Source organism: Pterocles gutturalis, unplaced genomic scaffold (genome assembly GCF_000699245.1).
Source record: "Pterocles gutturalis isolate BGI_N339 unplaced genomic scaffold, ASM69924v1 scaffold38087, whole genome shotgun sequence".
In the NCBI taxonomy this organism is placed as follows: Eukaryota; Metazoa; Chordata; class Aves; order Pterocliformes; family Pteroclidae; genus Pterocles; species Pterocles gutturalis.
Window position 1 is genome coordinate 1 of NW_010109082.1, and position 22,912 is coordinate 22,912.

Here is a 22,912-nt window from a genome sequence, read left to right on the forward strand (position 1 = left end):
ACACTCCGCGGGGTTTTTTCTCCCCCTCTCTCCTCTCCCTCTTTCACCCCTTTCTGGTTTTTTTCCCTCATCCGTCTCGGGGCCCTGTTTGAAGGCCTGTGGTGTGTGTTATTTGCAAAGCCGGCATCTCTTCCAGGACCCGGAATAGGAGGGAGGGAGAGAAGATGGCTGACTTGAACTCCACCTCGTGGGTTTCTTTCATACCCCGAGCTCCCGGGGCTGCTTTGGGGAGGAGGATGTCACCTCCGTTTCCTTTTCACCTTAACGGTGGGAAATATTCCATTCTGAAATGAAGCGCTGTGAGGTTTTATTTTTTTTCTTCTTCGTCTTGACCTTCATTTTTCCCCTGCTTTTCGGTGCCTTTCTGTCCCTTATTTTACATTCTTCTTTCGAGCCGGGGCACAGAATTCAGCCGATAAGCTGTTTCTTTTTTTTTTTAATCCTTGTTGCTTGGCCTTCCTAGTCCCTTTTGAACTCCCATGCCGTTGTGTAAAAATGAAAAGCTATGAGATTACATGGTGGTGGGTTTCTTTTAGCTTTAACATTGCTTTTGTGCCTCTTGAACTACTAAATCTAGCTAAAGGGAGAGCAGAAATAAGGAAATGTCCTTAAAATGGAGGAAAGAATTTGAAGTATTTTGAACTGAGTTTCGTGGTTTGGGTTTTTTTTTAAGTGAACGTGGAGGAAAACCTTTGTCAGAAAGCGTTTGAAAAGCATTTTGAGCCTTTGATCCTTTGTGTGCAGCAACAGCAGAAGTCCCACCGCTGGCTGGAGTGATGACTTGGCTGAATTATAACCCTTAGCACATTCCGGCTAACCTGTATGTGTCTTGAAATGCAGAACTATCAGGCCTATTCAGATGCTCTAATGAAAAGAGCCACCTTAATGGAGCTTTCAGTATGTCTGTCAAATCCAACAATTCAGGAGCGATATCTGGTGGATGCCTTATAATGCTCTAACGTGCTTTTTCAATGATTTTTTTCGTTGACATGCTTCCTGGAAAAATCTTCCACTGACAGAGTTGCCGGCTGAGGAAGGTAAGCATGTTCATGAAATCTGTTAATTCTTGTTCATAATTCATAATTGTTTTAAAATGTGCATAACTAAATGGCTTTGTTACATATTGCAGGAAAAACCTTACTGGAGCTTGTGATTGAACAATTTGAAGACTTACTAGTTAGAATTTTATTGCTGGCAGCTTGCATATCTTTTGTAAGTATGAATCCTTTTATTTCATAGGCTTCTGTATCACAGAATGACATATGTACCAATGTATAGGAACTGTCAATACTGAAGTTATTCCTTCTCAAAAGGTACAAGTATAAGATGCAAAGTAAATGGCTCTCTCTTAAATCAGTTGCCTTGTGAAGAGGTTTTTGTAGGCTAGAAAGCAAAACTTCAGGGAATCTTTCATTGCATGAGTCCTAAGTATGTAACTACACTAGACAAATATATTAAAAAGTGCTTCTCATTCAACCCGGTTTGCTTATTTGAGGTGGGATTTCCCAATGCTTTTGTTGGCTTTGAAAACTAACCTTGAGTAAGTGTTTAACTGGACATTCTTCTTGCCTTTGAGTTAATCGTTATCAAGCTCAATGTATAATCATTGGAAGACATTTTTGGATGCAATGCAGACTGTAAATAGAATCTACATGGTGAATATTCCAGTTGCCTTCCCTTCCTGATAATAGCAAGGTGACAGTTGTTGCTTTTGACAGTGACAAGAATGATGACGGCAGTGATGGCACCATTGCTGACCAAATTTGGTAACTGACCTTTGGATAGTCTAGTCATTAAATGGACATCTTGCTTTGCATACAGGATTAAAAGGACAAGAACATTTTAATTTTTTTTTTTTTAAAAGCATGTTTATGCAGTCATTTTACATAATGTATAAAGGGTATGTGTTTGCTGAAAAACTGGAAAACTGAGCAAAGGCTAAGTGTAGAAGAAAGATGAAGGCTCTAGGTCTCGGGGAGCCGGACAACAGAAACAAAAGTGTGCAGAATATTAAATTGTTTAGGTAGAAGTAAAAATTTGTAGTAGACTTTGCCCTGGAGTTGTAATTAACTACTTAAAAAAAATGAATTGCTGCAGCTCCTTGGGGGAGTGTAAACTGTGGTGACTCTTTAGCTAAGGGCAAAGTAATTAGGATGGGCAGAGGAGAATATACTCTGAAGCTGCTGTGTTTGATGAGGGAAGGGTTGCCCTGTTGTGGCTGCTGCAGTAAATGACTGTATATGACTGTGCTGCTGATATTCCACCAAGAGAGGCTTCACCTGTCCCCATGCGGTCACCTTTCAAAGTGCTTTGGCTTTTGGTATGCATATACCGTTACCAGGTGAGCAAGGGTTGGTGGCATTGATCTTGGCCATGGAGACAGATGTGCTTTACTCACTCTTCTGTTTCCTGGGGAGGAAATCAGGCTGGCTATAGAAAACTGAATAAAGCAGTCATTCAGAAGCTTTTTTTCTCTCTTATTTCCCATTTTCCCCTCCCAGAGGGCAAGAAGAGGATGTATTTTTGTTCCTGAAAAGTCAGCAGTGTTTCTCTCATCTCATGAAATAAATTACAGTACAGAAATTTATTAGCCTTTCATGCCAAGGTATATTATTTATTGTTATTATAACAAGTAAGTGAAAAATCAATTTCACCAAACTTTAAGCTTTCATTGCTGAATTTGAGTAAGTATGATGCCAGACTGACAGAGGTCATACAACATACACTGACAAACCCTCTTTGAAAACTTGATTAGTAGCTAGATTCAGTTTCTTTTTTCAGTATGCTTAATTTTCCTATCTAATTAAGAGGAGACTGTTGTCTAATGGAGTGTGGGATAGATCTGGGTTCTCTGCTTCTGTGCAACTGACACAGTGTATGACCTTGGGCTACTGCTCTGCCTTTTGTCTCCTATTTAGGAGTTGTGGATACTCACCATAAATTTATGTTAATATTAAAGATTTTCTCTTTTTAATTAAATGTAAAAGAAAAATGTAGATCTATTAAAATTTTGGTACTTTAAAGGAACTTCCCCTTTGTCTGCTCCTGGCTTTTTCCCTGTTGAGAAGATGTCAATCTGTTGTCTTTTTTTCTTAGGTTTTTAACATTTTTTCTTGATAAAAGCATATTAGAGACTTTTGTACTAGCTGTAGAACTGTTGATATCAAGACTGTACTGCTGGAAAAACTGGATATAAGTAACATCACCTAAATTCAGGTGTTCACGAAAATGTTTGAATATCAGAGTACATGGCTGTGTTAAGCTTGTGGACAGTAACTGTTCCATGAGAACGCTTGAAAATATTACATTAAAAACTGGAGTTGTACGTAATGCTGAGATTACAAATTATGCTAAGTCATTCTTGCAATAGAATGACTTAATGGTAGAGCTTAACTTCAGTGTGTTTATTGTGCTATCTTTTACAAGCCTTAGAAATTCATTTTTTCCATTTGTGCTGTTGCAAGGCATGCCAAGCTCCCAGTACCTTAGAGATCTTGAAATGGATAATCAGACTTAAAATGGAGTCAGTTAAATTTACGTTGGTGTTGGATGTTGAGTAATACTATTGAGAGCTGCTCTTGAATGAGTCAAGACTTCTGGCTTTCTTGGGGACAGTGTCAAATTCCACAGAATCATACTGTGGAACTTTGTGAAGTGCTGATTCTCCCTTTGTGACTTTTTTACTATGATTTATTGTTTGGTAGACTGTAAACTGTAGCACTTGAGTAGAAAGTAGGTCATTGTATAGCGTACCAACAGAAGTAAGGTTGGATAACAGCTACTGTTTGAAATAACTTTCAGCTGAAGACTTCTAGCCCTGTTGGATGTCCCAAAGGGAATTTTCAACAAGATGCTCAAATAATTAGTTTCCTTTGAATGACAAGGGATGGGAAAAGGTGGCTTACCAAAGACTTCAGAACAAATTACCCCAAAAGCCCTCGAGTCTTTTGAGTTCTAGTGGGGGGGCTGAGTGTTGGAATTGGGTGTGACTATATATAGCACTGACTTAATTTTTTTAAAGTTTTTTTTTTTAGTGTCACTGAAAACTTACTCTAATTTGAATTTTGTTTTTCTGATGATCAAGTGGAGTATGTTCTTTGTGCTGGTGGCAGCTGATCTATGTGTGCTTTCAGGAAAGGCATAGGTGCTGTTAGGGCAGTGAATGTAGCAATGTTCTTTACCAGCTGTACGTGGTCAATTTAAAAACATGTTGAAGATTCAGGTATGAAAGAGAGGATCTTGAGGTACAGAGATTGTTTTGTGTCATGGAACCTTTTCTGGTAATTGCATTGTGATCATAAATCATATTAGATTCTAACTATTGTGACTGACTGCACAGAAACAGCCCTCTTTAACCCTGAGATCTGCATTAGATTTTTGTGCAGGAACACCCCCTTACATACAATAGAAACTTCTGTGTTCAAAGTGCCTTTTGTGTCCTCTACTCCCACACCCCCTGTCAGGTATGTGTTAGTAAAATAAATCAGACTAACAGCTGAATCTGTGTCACCCTCGCTGATTGTAGGGGTCATATGCTGCCTGTTGGCTGTGGATACTGTGTCCTACATTCCAGGTTGGAACTGCTGTTACAGATGTGCCTAGTTAGTAACAGACTCAATTCTTACACTGTTGCTAATTCAGTATTTTTATTGGCCTTAAGTATGCCTTTTGAAGAGAAACAATATAAATAATTTCTGATGGTGAATAAATGGATTTATGTCTAGGCTTGGACCTTGTCTTGGTGTTTTGTTGAATCGGTGAGGCCTATGCAGAAATAAATCTATAGAGTGTATCTTGGCAGTTCAAGGGCCTTCATAGCCTGACTTTTTAGGTGCACACAAGAGTGTGTTTAATTTTCCATGAACTATGGCTTTGAATTCTTGCTACTTGTGTAGCATGTACTCATATGTATTTACATAAAAGAACAGCTTTCTTTGCTGTATAAATGACAAGTTGCAAGGTGTTAACTGTGCATCTGATGTAAAATAATGCTTTGGTAAAGCATATATGCTTTAACCAGTGATGTGTGCTTAAACATGTGATCTTATCTTTGTTACACTTACAGTCTTCTACAAGATGCAGCATAGACTAAACTCTACCAAAAACTTAAGTATTAATACAGCATCCTAAAAGCATTCCTACCCCCCTCATTATTTCTTTGATTCCTAAGATGACTTAGGAGCGAATGTTCTGGGAATGTTTTCTAATAGCAGATATCCATGTTTAGATTAAAACAATGTATTGTGATTTAGTCCAGAGGTGATTATAGCCTGTAAATTACATGAGTAGAACCTAATCTGTGTTAAAAGGTAAGCAAAGCTGCTCTTGGAGGAGGTAAGATGTGCCAGTAAAGATGTTGCAGGCTTTGCCCTGAAATCACCCCAAGACCTACCTGTTAAAGTCAGTAGCAGTGAGCATGTGGCACAAGAGAAGGATTGCTGTAGTACATTACACTGGCATGCTTTAGCTAAACTCAAATTACTCAACAGCAGAGCTGAGATACCAGCTGATGGGCAGAGGTGGTAAAACTGTGAGAAGTAATTGTGATTCCATTTTATTTTGTAGAAATTAAACTGTGGGTGCTATGTATCTTTATTTTTTTCCTTATTGCTGCACTAATCACAGGAATGTGTTTATTTTCAGAAATATGGAGTAGCATATCTGATGAGTGCTAAGACTCTGCTAACCCAGTAAAATTCCTAATTTTGTACTTATATTTGTGGTCAGGGTATTTTTTTTTCCCCTTTTCCTTGCCTAGAAAATGAAAAAAAAAATCTCTACTGAATAATGGAGCTAAGATTGGGAGGCTTTTCTTTAGTATTTCCTGGTGTTCAGTGTAATTGATATGGAACAAGTATCAGGACTACTAAAATAGTTTGCCTCTTCTTAATTTTAAGCTAATTTGTATTGAAAAGAAAATTCACTAAGAGTTTCCTGAGCAGGAGTTAGTACTCTGCCCAAAATACACTAAATCTTAATTCACAGCATCCTGTGAGAAGAAAGCTGTCTTAAAAGCAGTCTATAGTTTTACACGACTTTCTTTAATGAGTCCAGGGCTTCTTTTTGATAAGATGAGGTCTTACTCTCCCAGCTTGCTTCTAAGTTTCCATTGTCAAAATGAAAAACAAACAAAAAAACCTTGTTAGGTTACTGACAACAAACTGTTTGCTTTTCCTCTGTTAGTGGTAAGCAGGTACAGCCTGCTGGGCAACAGAATTCTATCCTGACACTTCCATTCTTTACTCTAACTCTGGTTTTGTTACTTAATGATGAATAGTCGCCTGAGACAACTTGCCTCCCTAACTTATCTGACAATACAGAGACAACGTGTAGAAATGCAGAAAGCTGGAAGGACATTTCTGTTCTTCTAGCTGTTTTCATCAGTAGTTGTTCCATTGCTGCCTGACTTCTGCATTGTACCTCTGCCCCCTTTTTACAAACAACGATGAAAACTAAGTACTATTTGCCTGTCATACTGTATTCTTTTGGCTTTGTGTCCTGCAGATCCACCCCATTAGGCTTTGATTAAAATAGACTTTTGCAAGCCATAGCTCTAGCAGCCCTCAAGCAAACATGCTGAATGAAAGTTGCCCTTTAGGCTGCTTATGTCAGTGCTTGATACAGGACTTTTATGTCTTGCTATTAATTTCCGTTATGTTTTCAGACTTGCATTTCTCTTGAGCAATTATCTTCCCCCCCCCCGCTCTTTAAGCTTCTTAAATACATGGTGACTTTACTTATTGACCGCACTGCCTGAACAATACATTGGAGATCGATGACCTGGAAATTAAGCTGTTCTGCATGCGAGTCTTAAAGTGATTAGGGCTGAAATATGGTGGGGCCCTTTTGAGCAGTAGTCAGAGAAAAGATCTCTCATTGTAAACCTCTCCCGGGTCTTAACAGTGTGCGAATGGAAACTTTTTGACAGGGACTCAATGCCATGGACAGGAATTGCCTAGTCTCTACCAGGCTTCAGCATAGGGTCTGTTGTTACTAAAAGCACCTAGTTAAATATTTGTATTCCTTGTTCTGCTTTCTCTTTGTTTTTTTATTGTGTTTTTGTTTTTACTTCAGGCTACTATCAAATAATAAACCTGATGTGTTACAGCAATATGTGTTGTGTATCACAAGTGTTAATATAGCTGTAGTCTGCTAGAGCAAAACCAAGAACTCACGATGTATTCTGTTATTTATATTGTCTATATCTACTAAAATGTTCTAGAACTAGAGCTTAGATGTTCTACACTTGGTAATTGTGTGGAAACATTTTGGGGGAGAAATGTGTGGTGCTGACTTCCAGGATTAACTGGATGCTTCATTTTAATCTGGTCACAGATTGATAACTTTGCCAAAAAACTGAACAGTGGAGATCTAAAACATCAGATCTGTATTGTTAGGTTCTCTGAGTTCATCTGCTCTTTTCAAAATAATGGCTTATTGAAAGAAAAGAGCCCTTGAACACTTCACTTTGGTTCTCCTTGACACACTTGGATCTTGCTGTCCTTGTAGCTCCTTTCCTTACCTCTTAAAGTTGCAGGCTTTCTCAGTTTTATTTTACAATACGTGTAGTCTTCATTCTGAAAAGATTGTGCCTTAATATTGTGTAAAGCAGATGTTTTATTCCAGTTAACCTTGTAGGTGCCTGTTCTCTTAAGAACATGACAAAATGATTGAATTTACTTGCTTTGTTGGAAGCCAAATGGGCTTTACAGAACTCCAGGAAAGAAAGGAGGGGATGAAACAATACTGAGCACTTTGTCTGCTGGCAATGTGTGAACTTGTATACACTAAGAAAATGGGAATAGATCATTAGCCATTTCTGTAGCTCCACTGGAGGCCACAGTGCTGGTGTGGAGTAAACACTGTCCACGATACAAGGGGTAATGCATGGAGTGAAGGCTGCAATGTCGGCTGCATGGCTGTTCCAGCAGGTCAAGTGCAAGAAGTTGTTACTGGGGATTGGAGATTAGTGGTGTGGGAGGAGGGAAGAAGTACTGAGATGTAGAGCGCGCAAGAGATCCTAACTGGCGCTGTTCTCCAGAGGCGTTACACAGACCCTCAAAATGTTCTGTTGCCAGTTGGAATGTTTCAGTCTTATTAATCATAACCTGGATCTTACAAGTTTATCCTTTTGTAATAAAATTTGTTGTTGCATTGCATTTGCTTGGCAGTCTGTTTTCTGCTTGAGGCTTTCATGCTGCTGCTCCTTCCTTTTAACATCCTGGAGTGTTTCACAATTGAGCAATAGCTCTGAGCAGCATGTTGGTGGAAGTATGGCGCTTGCTTTAGTAACGGTTTGCACACTGCAGTCTTCTAGTGATTCAGAGTGCTGTTGCCTGACTACCAGCCCTAATTATCTCAACACGTTGTTCCTATTTACTGTCACTTTCCAGGCTTCCTGTTGCTCAACATGTTGACGAAAAAGTTCTTCCTCTCTAGTCATGTTAGCTTGACTTTTCCTCTGCAAATGCAGAACTCCCCAGAGGCCCTGACATCTACCCATTCAAGTCACATGAATGGCAGAAGCCTAAAACTAGCGTGTAATTCTAAAGCAAATTAATTAAAAAAAAATTATGTGGAGCTTTTTATTCAAGTTGTCAAGTTGTCAAGTTGACTTCTAAAAATCCAGTTTTAATTTGAGTTTTATCAGCTACTCAGGTCAGAATTCACCTTCAGGTGTAACTATACAATTCACTTAGATGCTTCAATAAGATAGTACTGGTAATTAAATGAGTAGATGCTTATTTTTCATATATACTCACTGAAAACTTGTAAAGCTGTTTTAATTTGCGTGCCTGAGTTATTGGTAAAGAACAATTAACTTGGTTAAAATCCAGATCCTGGGACAGCTTTAGAGTTGTAAGTAATCAGTCCGATTTGCCTGCAACCTGTTTTAGACAGTAATGAAACATTTTTTGAAACTGTTAACTGCTGTAGCTGTTGTCACAACTTCTCCTTTCATTTGTGAAACAAAAGTAGCAATGGATTTCCCAAATAAATTGCATGCTCCTTTAAAAGAAGAGCAGCCTTGGAAATGACCTTTGTAATACTTCAGTAAAGATTTTCTCCTTTTCCGTTGCCTGTTGCCAACTCATTCGTGAACTACAAAACTGCACCTTGGAAGGATGAGGGGTTTCAAAAATTGTTCAAGTCTAAGTAGTTGAACCTCAAGCTGAAACTTAACTGGGTCTTAATTTTGCGAGGTGTCTGTGTACATCAGTAATTTAATTCATTGTTTCTCTCTTACAGGTCCTGGCCTGGTTTGAAGAAGGTGAAGAAACAATCACAGCATTTGTAGAGCCTTTTGTAATCTTACTTATATTAGTAGCCAATGCAATTGTGGGAGTGTGGCAGGTATGCAGATATTTTTACAACATCAAATCACAAATGGTCTGTCTTTTTTTGTTTGAGAGGAACGACTGTGTAGAGGTACTTCATACAATGCAAGTAATATGTGTTTATAACTTTAGATTCCTGAGAGTCAACATACCATAAAACTTCTGGACAGAAAGTGTTGACTTAAAGGTAAAATGAAAGCTTCGGAAGTATTGCCAAAAAGGCAAAGTGCCCGTCAGTGTGTTAGGCCACACACTGGTGAATGCATGAACTGGGCAGTCCAGAATGAAGGCCTGAATTCAGGAATTAAATGCTGTGAAGCTAAGAAGCAAACAATTGGATTGGCTTGCAAAAAAAGGGATTTTGTCCCAACTAAAGAACAAAGGATGGAACACTTGTAACCTACTTTCTTGTCTGTTTCCTGTTGAGACAAATGCTATGTTTTAGTACATTTATTAATGCGTTTAATACAGTATTAATTCTTCCTATTTAATTACTATAGTACCTGTCAAGCGTACATCTAAAGACTGCATGTCTGTCAGAATGCAGAAGTTTCTTCTGAAAACATCCAAATACCATGAAATTTTTCCTACGTTATCAGCTGTGATGGCTTTTTATAAATCCATATCAGCAGCAACATCATTAACATATTCTAATGCTTTTTGAGATGTCAAAACAAGATTGTTCGTATAACTTTATTTTACTAATTTGATAACTTCAGACAGGCAATGTGTTATTAGAATTGTTTTTCTGCAGATAAAAAGTATTCTAGTACTTTTAGGGTAATTCAAGTTCTTTGTAACATTGGTTTTGTGTTTGTGTTAGGTTTTTTTAAGAGGTGGTGTTAATGTGACATAATTACTTGCTACTTAGCAACTTAGGGTTTGTGCCTGGGGAAAAAAGGGCAAAACTGCCCAAAATAACACCAGAAATTAAGAGGAGAAGCCCTATTAACAGGGTCAAACATGTTGGAGAGGACCCTACATACTGGAAAGCACCAGAAGTTATATTAATTGGAATTCATGTAGATTCTTGCACTCTGCTTTGTGCTAGCCCAAGTAAGCTGGCTGAAGACTAACCCTCGAAAAATTCAATTTTTAGCAGTACTCAGCTTGCTGTAGAAGTGCTGGGGCTGGTATAGGGGCAAGAGGTAATGTCAATCAAGGGATGACAGCACTACCCTCTTCAGTGTCATTCTCTGTTCAGATCTTCATAAAGCAATTGTGCAAGAATTAATCTTTAACTTGAAACTTTGAGTTAGAATTCTGTATGGAGTAAGTATGAAATGTAAAGTAAAGCTATCTGTAGAGTTTGGGGATTTTCTTGTGTAGTTGTATGCCCTGTTGTAGGAAATAATTTTTCAGACATATAGTGTGCAAAGAACACCTATATATGTATCTCTCTCTACATGCAGTAAACTTAATTGTGAAACAGAATTGCTGTACAATTTATGACTCATTCCCTTGTTTTAATGAGCATGGAAAATAAGTCACAGTACATAGTCTCCACCCATAAATGTATCTGTTTCTACAGGTACCGGATCTGAGCACCTGAGTCACATTGCTGTAGCTCTGCGCTCCTCAACCCTTCCTCTCACTTGCCCTTTTCCCCAAGTGCCATCTGCTTGTAGTTCAGTGGTTGACAAGATAGTCTAACTACTAACTTCAAGCAAACTGGGAACAAAAGGATTGAGTATAACACACTGAGCTGGCTGTCCTAGCTGAATCATGTTTAATTCTTTCTTGTTTCTCCTTTTTTGTAGGAAAAGTTCCATTTTACTAACCTTCCATTTGTGGAACTTTCTTTTGTACCTTTAAGGTTTTGCCTAAAGTTAACTCTTAGTTAATCCACACAAAAGCAATATCAGCATTATTGTGCTGAGAAGCTGAATTAATTTACCTGGTGGAATATGAAGCTAGTATTAATTACATCTTTATGGGTCTATGCTGGTATCTCTGCACGGTCTGGCATGGAGCTGTGCCATGTAAACGTTAGTCCTTCAAGGTAGCTTTGGTAGTGCTGGTTTTCAGCTGCATTGATATGTAGAAATACCCAGTACCTCAGCCTTTGAATTTTTGAAGATTAGGTTTCTGCTTTGACACATGAAGGAGGACGTTTTTATTATCTGGAAAGGCAGGTACATATTTGAAGCACAGATGTTCTAAAAACCGTGCACCATTGCCATTATCTGTAATCATCAGGACTATGTGACGTTTGTACTTGTCGGTAGCCTGGAAAATGGAAAATAAGTTACTTCTCCAAGAGTTAGAGAAGGAGTACTGATAAGCTGTTGGCTTCTTATGTTGTCCTTTATATAGGTGGCATCACAATGTTGATAACGATCTCTGGTAGTGCTTAGCTGAGAGAACTGCACTTGAGATAGGGAAGCTATTGTGCTGGTGTTAGTGGAAGTAAAAAGGTGGTTGTGTGTGGGATTCATCTAGGTTTGTAAACTGTTAGAGACTGTGGGGAAGTTTCCAGTCTGTATGCTTTAATTTCACTTTAGTGGGATTTGATTTGCTGAAATGAAGTTGAATACACCGTTTGAGCTCTGTTGTAACCCTTGATTTCTTTCAGCAAGTGCAATTCAGTGGTGCTAGTTCTCTCCAGTCTGAGCCCAAGCTGCTCTGGCTGGTAAGGTACAGCTGAGACAAGACTCTATCCATGAATCTTAATTCTGCTTAGTGCTTTTTCTATGTGTTACGTAGAACTCTTTTGTGTGGCCTCCCTGTAGCAAGGCACAGTGGATATTCTTGATGGGAAATGCTGTGGAGTTTGAATAGACAACTTCTGGATTCTAAATAGTTCTTAATACCTGAATTATGTTGTAATGATTTCCAGTCAGCATAAGGGGAGGGGTCATATAATTTTCTGTATGAATAAATGTAGTTGAGCTGAGTCAGTAGTGTTCATATGATAATGTATTTGAAAAATCAGATCTGACATACGTATTTTTCCTTGAGGGCTTTTAAAATTACACATTTTTGCTGTCTTTTTAGGAAAGAAATGCTGAAAATGCTATCGAAGCTCTTAAAGAATATGAACCAGAAATGGGCAAAGTATATCGACAAGACCGAAAAAGTGTACAGAGGATTAAAGCAAGAGACATTGTCCCGGGTGATATTGTAGAAGTGGCAGGTAAGGCTCCTTTATGTAGTATATACATGTATTAGCATATTATTGTAAAATTGTTGTGGGGACCTTTTCTTAATGATTTGAGGCCCTGGGGGGAGTTTTCAAAGACACCTAAGTATATGCTTTGCTTAAGAACAGTCTTGCTTCTGTTCATCTGTAATTACCTTAAATGTGCATTTGCACTGAGGGGATTGTTTTTCAAATTACCACTTGGTTTAATTGGTAGGTCTAAAAGCAAAGCATCTTAATTAGACTACAGGTTTTAACACTTGACAAGAGTCTAAAGTTTTATTTTTTAAAGTCTGCTTTCAGAGCGTGTTGTAACTTGTCTGGTTTTTATCACAAAATACTCTTTCCTTCCTTTTAAATGTGTTCAGTTTCCTTAGGTTCTGGAATGCAGATATTTATATTTCTTTTAGTCACACTGTTCTTTATCTAAGGAAACCTAATTTCATCTGAAGGTTTTTTCCAACTCTTGCACTTGTAGTAGCAGTGACTTTCAACTTCTCATTACAAATGTCTTCCTTCCTAGCTAGTATGTCTGGCATGTGACAACATTGTTTTCTCATCTTTCATAATTCTTCATTGTTTTTATTGCCTATTACTGTACAGGAGACCGTGAATAGAGAAATAACTATACAAAGCAGAGCTTCCTATTTCTCTGGTGTAAGCATCTGAAGTATCAGGTCTTGTCTTTAAAAGATTGGAATTTTGCATCAGGCTTTCTCATAACTTAGGTTTGCTCTAAAAGGTTCATCTTTATTTGGGAGGAGTGCAAAAAATAGAAGTATCATATACTTATATGTAAACCTCCTTCATTTTGGTGATAATACTGCACCAATAACTTCTTCTTTAAGCCAGACTTGTCAGTGACTTTAATATTCCTTCCCAGATAAAACTGGGTGGTTCTTAAGTGTCAGGAGTGATTGCATACTGGTATTTTGTGGGTCATTATCAACTGTTAACTGAGTGATTGTTCCTTTGGGAACAACTGAGGGTGTACATCAGACTTTTTGTTTCCCAGTGCCACTTTGCTGACAGTGGTGGCTGTCTCAAGAGGAGATAAATATATATCCTTAAACTTGACTATCCCCGTATTTTAATTAGCAGGCAGAGAGAGTATGCACTCAAAATGAAGTTGGTGTTGGCTGTCTGCCCAGCTTTTATTCCTTGAGAAAATTTTAACACTCGCTGAGCCCTGTCTCAAGCCTGCATTCTGTGCACAGGATGATTCAGCTACAGCAGCCCTGGCTGGGGTAATTCAGAGCCAGTGTGACTCTCATGGAGCCTGAAGCTAGTTTCCTTTTAGCATCTGTTAGTGAAGAACAAGTACAAATATCAAGTGCTGATAGCTGAAATAAAGGGTGAATTATGATATCTTCTCACTTACTGTTTTGACTCACTATTACTGCACTGTACAGTTGAATCTGAGTTATGCATGAGGTTTTGTTTAAGCAGCTGAGGTTTTCTGCATCCTTTTGAGGCAAACAGAACTGTATAAATTACAGATTCTACAGTAGATTGCTACTCCAAGTCTTTATCCTGTTTCTAAATGTCAGCAATAGAATGGTAGTTTTGGAAGCAGTGTATATCATGGGAATAAATTGGGGTTGTGTTTTTTGGTACTTTAAAGCAGTATGGGTAGAATTGCAAGTTGATGACTGTGTATTCTGTATGGGTTTTGGCTATCTCACCAAGGAAAAAAAGCTGGATTTGGCTGTTCTGCCAGGTGTCTAGAGCACAGAAAATTTTCTGCTTGATTCTTTGCTATTTTGGAAAAAGTAGAGATTGCATTTTCATCTTACAGAAAAAGACAAAGCTAATGTTGTGTGTGAAACATCTGGGGGATGTGTGGGCTTTTACTTATGTTGCTGTATATTGTCAGTATCAATAAAATCAATTACTTGTGCCTTGAGACATCTCAAGGCCTGAGTCTGGAGGAAAGAAACTACTTGGAAATAAATCTCTGACTAGTATACCCATAACATTAGGCTGTCTTGAACAAACGTGGTATCCTATTTTTCACAGAGTTACTATTGCATTCTTTTAAAATCTGCTTGTAGAACAGTGTTTGATAGACCAACATGTGTGGAACTGATTTTTTTTTTTAGAAGGACAAACTTACAAACTAATATGCTCATGCAGACAAAACAAAAACTATCCAACTTTTATGACTGTCCTTTAAGATAGGTGGTCTAGCTTGCTGACTGACTGTAGAAGTTCGTGCTGGTTAAAATACTCTGAAACTGGTGGGTCGAACAGTCTCAATCCAGTCTTCAACACTCATCATATTTTTCTTTTATTGGCAAATATAATCAACTGCAGCTGCAAGTGAAGGTAACTAAGCGTAAGTCATGTGGATGTTTAATACAGAAATAAGTGCTTTAGTGTAATACAAACTCTGACACTAAATAAATTCTACCTTGTAGATAGACAATGATGAAATTTTAATTGTAATCAGACTCAGAAAAGCTACCGAGCAAGTAGAGAAGAGCAATACACTATGTACCAGCGTTAGTGTCAAGACCCGGAGGTGAGAGAGACTGTGTGCATGCCTGTGCCTCAAGTGTAAGAGTACTGCGATGGCCTTTGACATGGTGTTTGCAAAAAGATGACCATGTAGGGAAGTGACAGAGCACTTCATACTAGGATACATATCTGGTTATGGAATTCTAGGCAAAGTGCCAATGACATTTGTGTGTCCAGGCAAATATCTTTCAACCGAGTAGCATAAATAACCAGGTGATACGTTTCTCCTTTATGCTGATATCTAATTTTGAACAACTTTCCACAGGTCTTCCATTACAAAAGAGTTGTGTTTAATGCTGTAGAAGCTTTGTAAATTTGAAGGAGCTGTACTGGTATTGCAGTTTGGGGAAAGTGGGGGAATATATTTGCCTCTCTATGTTGCTAGACTTCCCTGAGAATAAGTAGCATTGAAGCATTTCCAGCATCATTTGGTATTTTCAGAGTTTTGAACCCATTAAAGATAACCTGGTTGGCTTAGCATAACTCAAACACAGCGCAATAATAGCTTATACTATTACTTTTTATTCTGGCTCCTTAGGCTATTTGTAGAGTTTGACTATGTTCGTTATGTAGACTATTCAGTCCACCTCATGTCCTTCTAAAATAAAGCTCCTGGAGGATATTTTCTTCAATTGATCTATCAACAGAGAAAATGGATGCTGGTTTATTTGACTTGAAGTAATAGGGGGAAACTGTAGGTCTGTGGTGTCTGCTGTTGTTATTTATTGCAGTAAATATGGAGTAACCTGAATTAGTTTATCTCTCAGGTGGTAGGTAACATACTGTCTTGTGTCTCTTGGGGATCAGTGTACGTACAGACGCTGCAGAACACTTGATGAGCAATTACTGGTCCTTATGCCTAGTAGCTAACAAATCCAACATAAATGCTATGCTAAAATTTTGCAGAGGTACTAGCAGGTACTGTAGTCTATGTTTCCTCAGAGACTGTGCAGATGTGAATTTCTTAACTGTATATGTTAGGAAGACTTTCTTCCATGTCTGCTTAAGTAGAGATGGTGGAGAAATTACTGTACAATCAAGAGGAGCTCTTTGGGGTGAAGTTGGGGTTACAGGTTTGGGATATATGCCTTAAATTCGCTTGCAGACCTCTGGTGGGCATAGTTCTCAAAACTGTCGTGTATAAGGTTACTAAGCTACACTGTTTGTTTCTTAGAATTGATGAACTGAAAAAAATCCAGATCCTGTCCTCAAATGGCTTTTCAGTTTGCCTGTCTTAAAATGGATTATCGCGCTGCTATAAAGGTTAAGTTTATTAGGGGATGCACTCTACATTTGTAACTACTGACCATCTTAATAGATCAAAGATGTCCTTTGTGTTAGTTGAGTTTTTGTTTGCCTCTTTTAACATAGCATTTTAAAGAGAAATTTCAAACAGCATGGCCTTAGTTCTTTGAAGTTTTGTATGAAGTCCAGCCTGACAAATCGGGATAAACTGGTTGCAAATGATTTATTTTTAAATAAATTTGGAAACAGAAATGAGCTTTGTTCACTTCCATTGTATTTGCCTGTCTAAAATGTTCTATTTTAAATACAGCATATCTGACTTTCTGTGATTTAGTAAATGAACCCTCATTAGTTGCAATTTTTAAGTGACCAAACTCAGAGTAGTTCCTCTTTTCCCTGAAGTGCTGAATGATGGTTATTATAGCTGTAGGTATTCTAGAGCTTAAATACACAGTTCCCAGAAGCGCTTGCTTATTAAATTAATGTGTATTCCAGAAGACTTCATTTTAAGTTTATACCTGGCAGAAAGCATGCAAGAACTACTTTCTGAGACTTTTCATTCTAACTGCAGAGTGCTTTAAGACTCTTTCTAAAGCACAGATACCTTATAATTAAGGAGAGAGAAATTTTGGGATGAAGAATATTGGGAAGGAAGATTCTTGAGGTAGATTATGTTGACCTCCAGTGTGGTTATGAAGAGCTACAGGTTCTCCCTGATAGTATAAGGAACAAACATTGATGTTGCAGATCTTAATCCAAAACATCTGAGTCCTTGTGCCCATGTTACATTTCTAATAACTAGAAGTGATTTTTCAGACTCAGGTCCAGGTTTATTTTTTGGAAAGGTATTGAGATTGGAAAAAAAAAGAAAAGGATGGAGTAAGACTGAAGTCCAGAATGGTGACCTCCTGGAGGCTGTCCTAAAAGCATACTGCTGAGAGCATCTCTTGATACGGAAAAAAGTTGACTGCAGGGTGGTTTGGGTTTTTTTTCCTTACCTAGTGCTAATTGTCAGGTTTCGTTTTTGAAGATTAAGCACGTATTTTGGTTTTTTCCATAAAGTACTGCTTTGAACCAGAAAAACATGGAAGCAAGATCAATGGTTAGTAAATACACGGACAAGTAGCCCGTAAATCTGTGAGCTTCAGTGAGCATTTTGGCTGTCAAACTCTTAACACATCAGAGGCAGCTTTGAGATAACCAGACACAGTCCAAACTCCATTCCTTACTCCACTGAAGTTTGGAGTTATGTGAGGTTCAAGTCAGGGCACAGCCTAAAGTTATGTCACTTTCAACACACATTTGAAAACTTTCAAAACACATCTCCAATTTTTTTCCCAGTTCTTGTAGCATTTTCCTCCAGAGTTGCCAAACTGTTAAGTAAAAATAGTAAAACTAATTCTGTTTTAATTGTTTGAATTCAGAACATATCTGATATTCTGTACTCTGATTAGAACCGATACTGCAGTGGGGTTTTATTATAAGCACAAATAGTACTGAGCAAAGTGCTTGAACATCAAGATAATGTTGTGTTAATACCATATCGCCCTGGTGAAGCAAGCGTTTCTTCAGTCTAAGGAAAATGCTATTTTACTAGTGTGTTTGAAACTGAACGGACCAGTGCTGTTATAATCTTTGTCTTGTTAGGAAAAAAAAAAATGGCCTACTGGTTTGGACTGAAAACTCAGACTTAAAATATATTTCGTAGTCACCCTTCTAATTTTGACAATTGGACACTTTTGGCTTTGTATGAAAGCATAGATGGACTTAATCTTCCTGTTTTGTAGAGCTGCTGATTTTTGGTAGCGTTTTATTATACCCTGTACAGGAAGTGTTAAATATTTAAAACCTGTTGTTACGGAAGAAAAATTAGGTTTCTAATGGTCTAAGGAAATCAAACACAATAGGAAGACTGGGTTGTATGCATGCAAGGAGGGAAGAGGAGCTAAGCTGAGCTCATTTTAAGGAAGTTTAATATAAAAACCAATTGTGCTGCAACAGCTATACTTCCAAATAGAAGCAGTCCATTCTGTTCAGGTGCAAGTTTTAAATATTACTGTCCCTCAGCAGAAACAATACTCAATTCTGCTTGATCAAAGTATGTAGCATCCCGTATGTGTTATTTTAAGACCACTCATTTCAATTCTTAAAGCTTATGGTGATACCCATACTTCATGTAGGAAGTTTCAGTTGCCTCAGTTCACTAGTAAATATTCACACAATGGTGTGCCTTCTAATTTAAAGGATAAAACACTTATTTTTGGGCAAGAGACGGGGCTTTGAAATAACTGACTCTTTAAGATGCTGAAGATCTCATTAGGAAAAGTGGTTTAAATAACTGCATCCATAATAATATATTATGTTGAAACCATTAAAGAAAATAGTTGCTAACACTTAAATGTTTTTTTGGCAAAATAATTAATACTTCTTCCTTTTGATGGTAAAAAATCTTGCATGGTGTATTTTGAATCAGCGATGTGGTAAGTTGTATCTGCTGAATTTGATAGTATTTCTATCCTAGCCTGGTGAAATTAGAGCATCTTAATAAAGCAGGAGAAAGACCACAGTGTCTTAAAAGTCAAAATACATTAAATGTGTCAACAGTGAACCTTAATCTATTTCCCCTTAAAAGGGGAAAAAGATGCAATTTTATCCTTTGTTTTTTCTTTTGTCCTCTCCATTTGATGCTGTCTGGAAGTTGTTTTGGCGATGTTTTCACTCACTCTTCAGGAACTGTTCTTTGTGTTCCGGAATTGTTCAACCATATGTTGAAATAGTATCCCAGTTCTTCAGAACTTGCCTTAAAAAAGGTTACAGACTTGAACAACGGTGGCGGAATAGTTTAGAGCTGTCCTGGTAATCTGTATTGCACGAGTCCAGTTCCAGCCCCAACCCACTGATAGCAGATACATAGTCTGACACTAGCTCTGGTTAATTATAAACACAAATAAGAAAGTGTTCCGTACATGTTGCATACGAAGAACCATTCTGACTTCTACAGGAGAAATTGCTTTCACTTACTGGGATACTTAAATGGGCTTTTTGCAAACAGATCGCTTTCTTTGCTAAGAAGATTAATTGTTCTTGTAACACTTATATTTACATAAAGGAAGTAACGCTTTTCACTTTTTGTCATGTACCTGTCTGTAAACCTCCTCTTAGCAAGTCTTCAGTTGTGGGAGGGATCGGGGCGGGTAACACAGCTGATAGCAGTGTTCAAAGTACACATTTAAAGTAGTAGTTTTGTTTTGAGGACTCTTGTATATCATAGTGGCTTTTGGGGGTAAGGTTAGTATTTTAGTCACCAACAATTTTGATCAGAAGATCTAGAATATAATTTGAGACTTGGAAGTTAAATACAATCCTGTTACAGTCTGAAGTTCTTTGTTGATACCCAGATGTAGCTGAAAATATAACAGGGACTGAAATCCACACAGCTTTAATAGTTTGTTTTCCCTCTAGCTTCATTGTTCATAGAACATGTGCCCCATCACTTCTGCCCGTCTTCTAGGGCTGTTTAAACTACAGACTGATCTAGCCCGTAGCATACTAATAGTGCATTTCAGCTGTGGAGGTCTTCCTGTGAGTGTCTCAAACCATATTCTGACAGAATTCCGACGTTAAATGTTTATTATAGACATGATCGGCCTATAAAAATATCTCAGAGCAGAAAGAACAAACTAGTATACTTCAGAAGTAAGATCAAATGTGGGGAGCTATCAACTTGGGAAGAAAGGCTAGAGTGTTAGGTATAATTGGTGGGAATCTCAGTAAAATACCATTGCTAGTTGGTTATAGGTAGCTGAAGAACCCAGTGTTTTCAGATGTTGTCTGTATTTTCAGTGAACATACATGGCTTGTTTAAAATTATTTAAACTTTAAATTCAAATTGCAACTAAATGCCACTCCGGTTTGTATCAAGGAGTAGAAACTGTAAATATTCCGCTTCAGTATAGACTCATGCGCAGTTAAATAAAAAGGATTTTTTTTCTTCCCCTTTACAGAGGCCAGGCTGTTTTTTAAATAGATGCCTATGCTTTAAGAACATGTATCTGGGCAGCTTTGAAAGCCGCTTATTTGATTTCTTCGGAGCTGTTGTAGAAATCAAGTGACTGTTTAGGATTAAAAACTTTGGTGAAAAGAATGGATGAGGACTGTAGCAGCTTCGTATTGAACAGTGCAAATGTTCACCTTCTAATTTCTTGTATGTCAAGGCTTGGGTAATACTTCTACTGGTTTGTTGGACCAAAGTGTAATTGAATTAGAAAAGCCCCCCGAAAAGCAGCAAAAAACCCCCGATTTTTTTCCTGTGTTAAAGTATCTGTAAAAAAGCTTTCTACTTGTAGATGAGATCTGCACTAGACTGCTCACTGAAGATTTCCTGTGAGTTCCTATCTATCATAGGATGATTTCCTCTCTATATTCAGTTTCAGTTATGCTCATGAAAGTATATTCAAGACTATAAATGACTTAATGTCATAGCTGTTACTTTGCAAAGAGCTGCTTAAAAATAGTTCTGTAATTGACCCTGATGCACAGCTTTCCTGCCTATTGGAAATGCCTTGAATATTTTATTACAGTCTTCTCAGACGGAGAGGGTGAGTGAATAATGTGCCTTCTCTTAAATTGTTGAGAGAAACTTAGAAAGCTGCAATATCATATTTAAATGTAATACTTCAGTTCTGGTGATTCAGGCAATTGATGATGATAGTAGCAGTTTTCATGGAAATACTGATGCTCAAATATCAATGGTCTGCTAGAGCAGGGGTCTCTCCTAGTGCTTTACATCTTGTGAATATTGTATTTGAGTTTGAACAACTTAGAGCTCTTCAGAAGTGTAGTAGGTTGGAAAATTACTTGTGAACTTTGCCATATGTTCTATCCAGTTACTCGAATGTTTTAAGATGATTTTTTTAACAACTTTTTTTTGTGTGTTATGGAGTGATTAAACCTTTAACAGTGTTGTCAAATGTGGTGGTGCATTTGAGTTGGCTGTAGTTTTCCAGCTGCTTTAGGGACTTTGAAAATATTTATGCAGAATGACAGGCGTTGTACCACATTGCACCGAGGTATTAGCCTGTTGTTCAGCGATATCTGAAAACCAGCTGCTACTACATGTCTGCATAGAAACCTCCTCGCGACACCAGGGAGAGCATATTGAATAGTTTTGCCATTTTTGGCCTAGGTCACCATTTGTCTAATGCTATTTTCTCTTGCTGCTCAAGGACATTGTGGCTTAAATTAGTTTTCACATGTTGTAATGATACAAAAAGGGAATTTGTGAGTATTTCTTTGATCCATATACATATGCTTATGAAAACACATGTCTAAGTCTACAAGTGACACTACGCAATCTTTTGCTCATTTTAATAGTTGGGGTTTCTTTGACCTTACAGAAAGTCATGTGGTGCAAGTTTACTTAACATTTAAAGTAGCACTTAATTCTCCTCTTCAGCATTTTGTTCCGTGGTTTTCCTGTGTGAGCGGCTGTCACCCCACTGCAGAGGTTTTCATGGCGTTATTTGTTAACGTGCAGTATTGCTGTTAGTAGCATAAGCAGTTCCTGCAGGAATTGCAGCTTGTTTTAATTTTACTGCAGGGACACAGTCCATCTACTGAGAAGATCAGCTCTTTATTGCTAGTTATTCTTTCTTCCTTTGTTTTCTTGCATTATTTTGTAATTGCGTTAGCAATTTTTTATCTGCATTCGTTGTCAATATTGACACGCAGAATGTAGAAACCCCTCCGTGTGAGTCAGAAATGTCTCTCATTAATACGCTTTAGTAAGTTAATTTGCATGAAGCCATTTATTTGACATATTCACAAAATGGCAGAGCTTTAGTTCTTTTTGTAAAAACTAGGAAAAGCTAAATAAGAGAAAGTAGGAAGGTGGCAGAATGAATTCTGGGATGACAGATGCTGGAGCTAAACTGGCCACACAGCTCTGGCAGCTGCCTTCATTACTCTGCTGTCTTTAGGAGTGTGCTGTTAACTTCTTGTGTCGTCTGCTGCCTTGGTGTCTCAAACACTTTGTTTGTTTGCTTGCGAGTTGCTTTTTTTTTAACCATTACTGGAAAAAAATAAAGCTAGTGTATGATCTGAGACTAACTCCAGCTCTGAAACATCTGGCAGTATTGAAAGTGTAAGATTAATAGAGCAGATCTGCAGAAGCACATCATTCTCAATTGGTGCCAAAGTAAAGGGAAATACAAGTTCTTGTAATTTCTAAATAAATAAATGGGGGTGACATTCTGAACTTTGGAGAGCAGCGGACTGACTTTGGCCATAGAGAAAACAAGCAGGAGACTTTCCAGGGCCAGTTGTTCTGGAAAGGAAACTTGATTCACCTTACTACAGTTTTGGTTATTTATAAATATGTGTTCTGAAATTGATATCTTCCTCTTGAGGATGTTTTCCCTTTGCTTTCAAGCGGTAATCATGTAATTAGAAAAACAATCCAGTGATGTGCAGCTTCTTTCTTTGAGGAACTTGCAAACCACAAAAGCATTAATAAGCTGTTAGTAGTCTTAGTCATCTGAACAGTTACTGGAAAATCATTTTCCTGGCTGATAGAGGTAATAGTATGCTTGGTTAGAAATGTCTCAACTAACAAAATTCTAACTTTGTCTTGTTAATTTCTTTGTAGTTGGAGACAAGGTTCCTGCTG

The 22,912-nt window shown here is 37.8% G+C and overlaps 1 protein-coding gene across 1 annotated transcript in view; it reads left to right on the forward strand.

The window, feature by feature from the left end:
• The first annotated feature begins 1,024 nt into the window (after positions 1-1,024).
• LOC104461326 (sarcoplasmic/endoplasmic reticulum calcium ATPase 2-like) overlaps positions 1,025-22,912 on the forward strand; it is a 44,865-nt gene continuing 22,977 nt past the window's right edge. The window contains 5 exon segments of the mRNA XM_010072868.1: positions 1,025-1,037; positions 1,130-1,212; positions 9,250-9,354; positions 12,336-12,474; positions 22,892-22,911. Coding sequence (XP_010071170.1) covers positions 12,387-12,474; positions 22,892-22,911 — 108 coding nt within the window. The 5' untranslated portion in view covers positions 1,025-1,037; positions 1,130-1,212; positions 9,250-9,354; positions 12,336-12,386.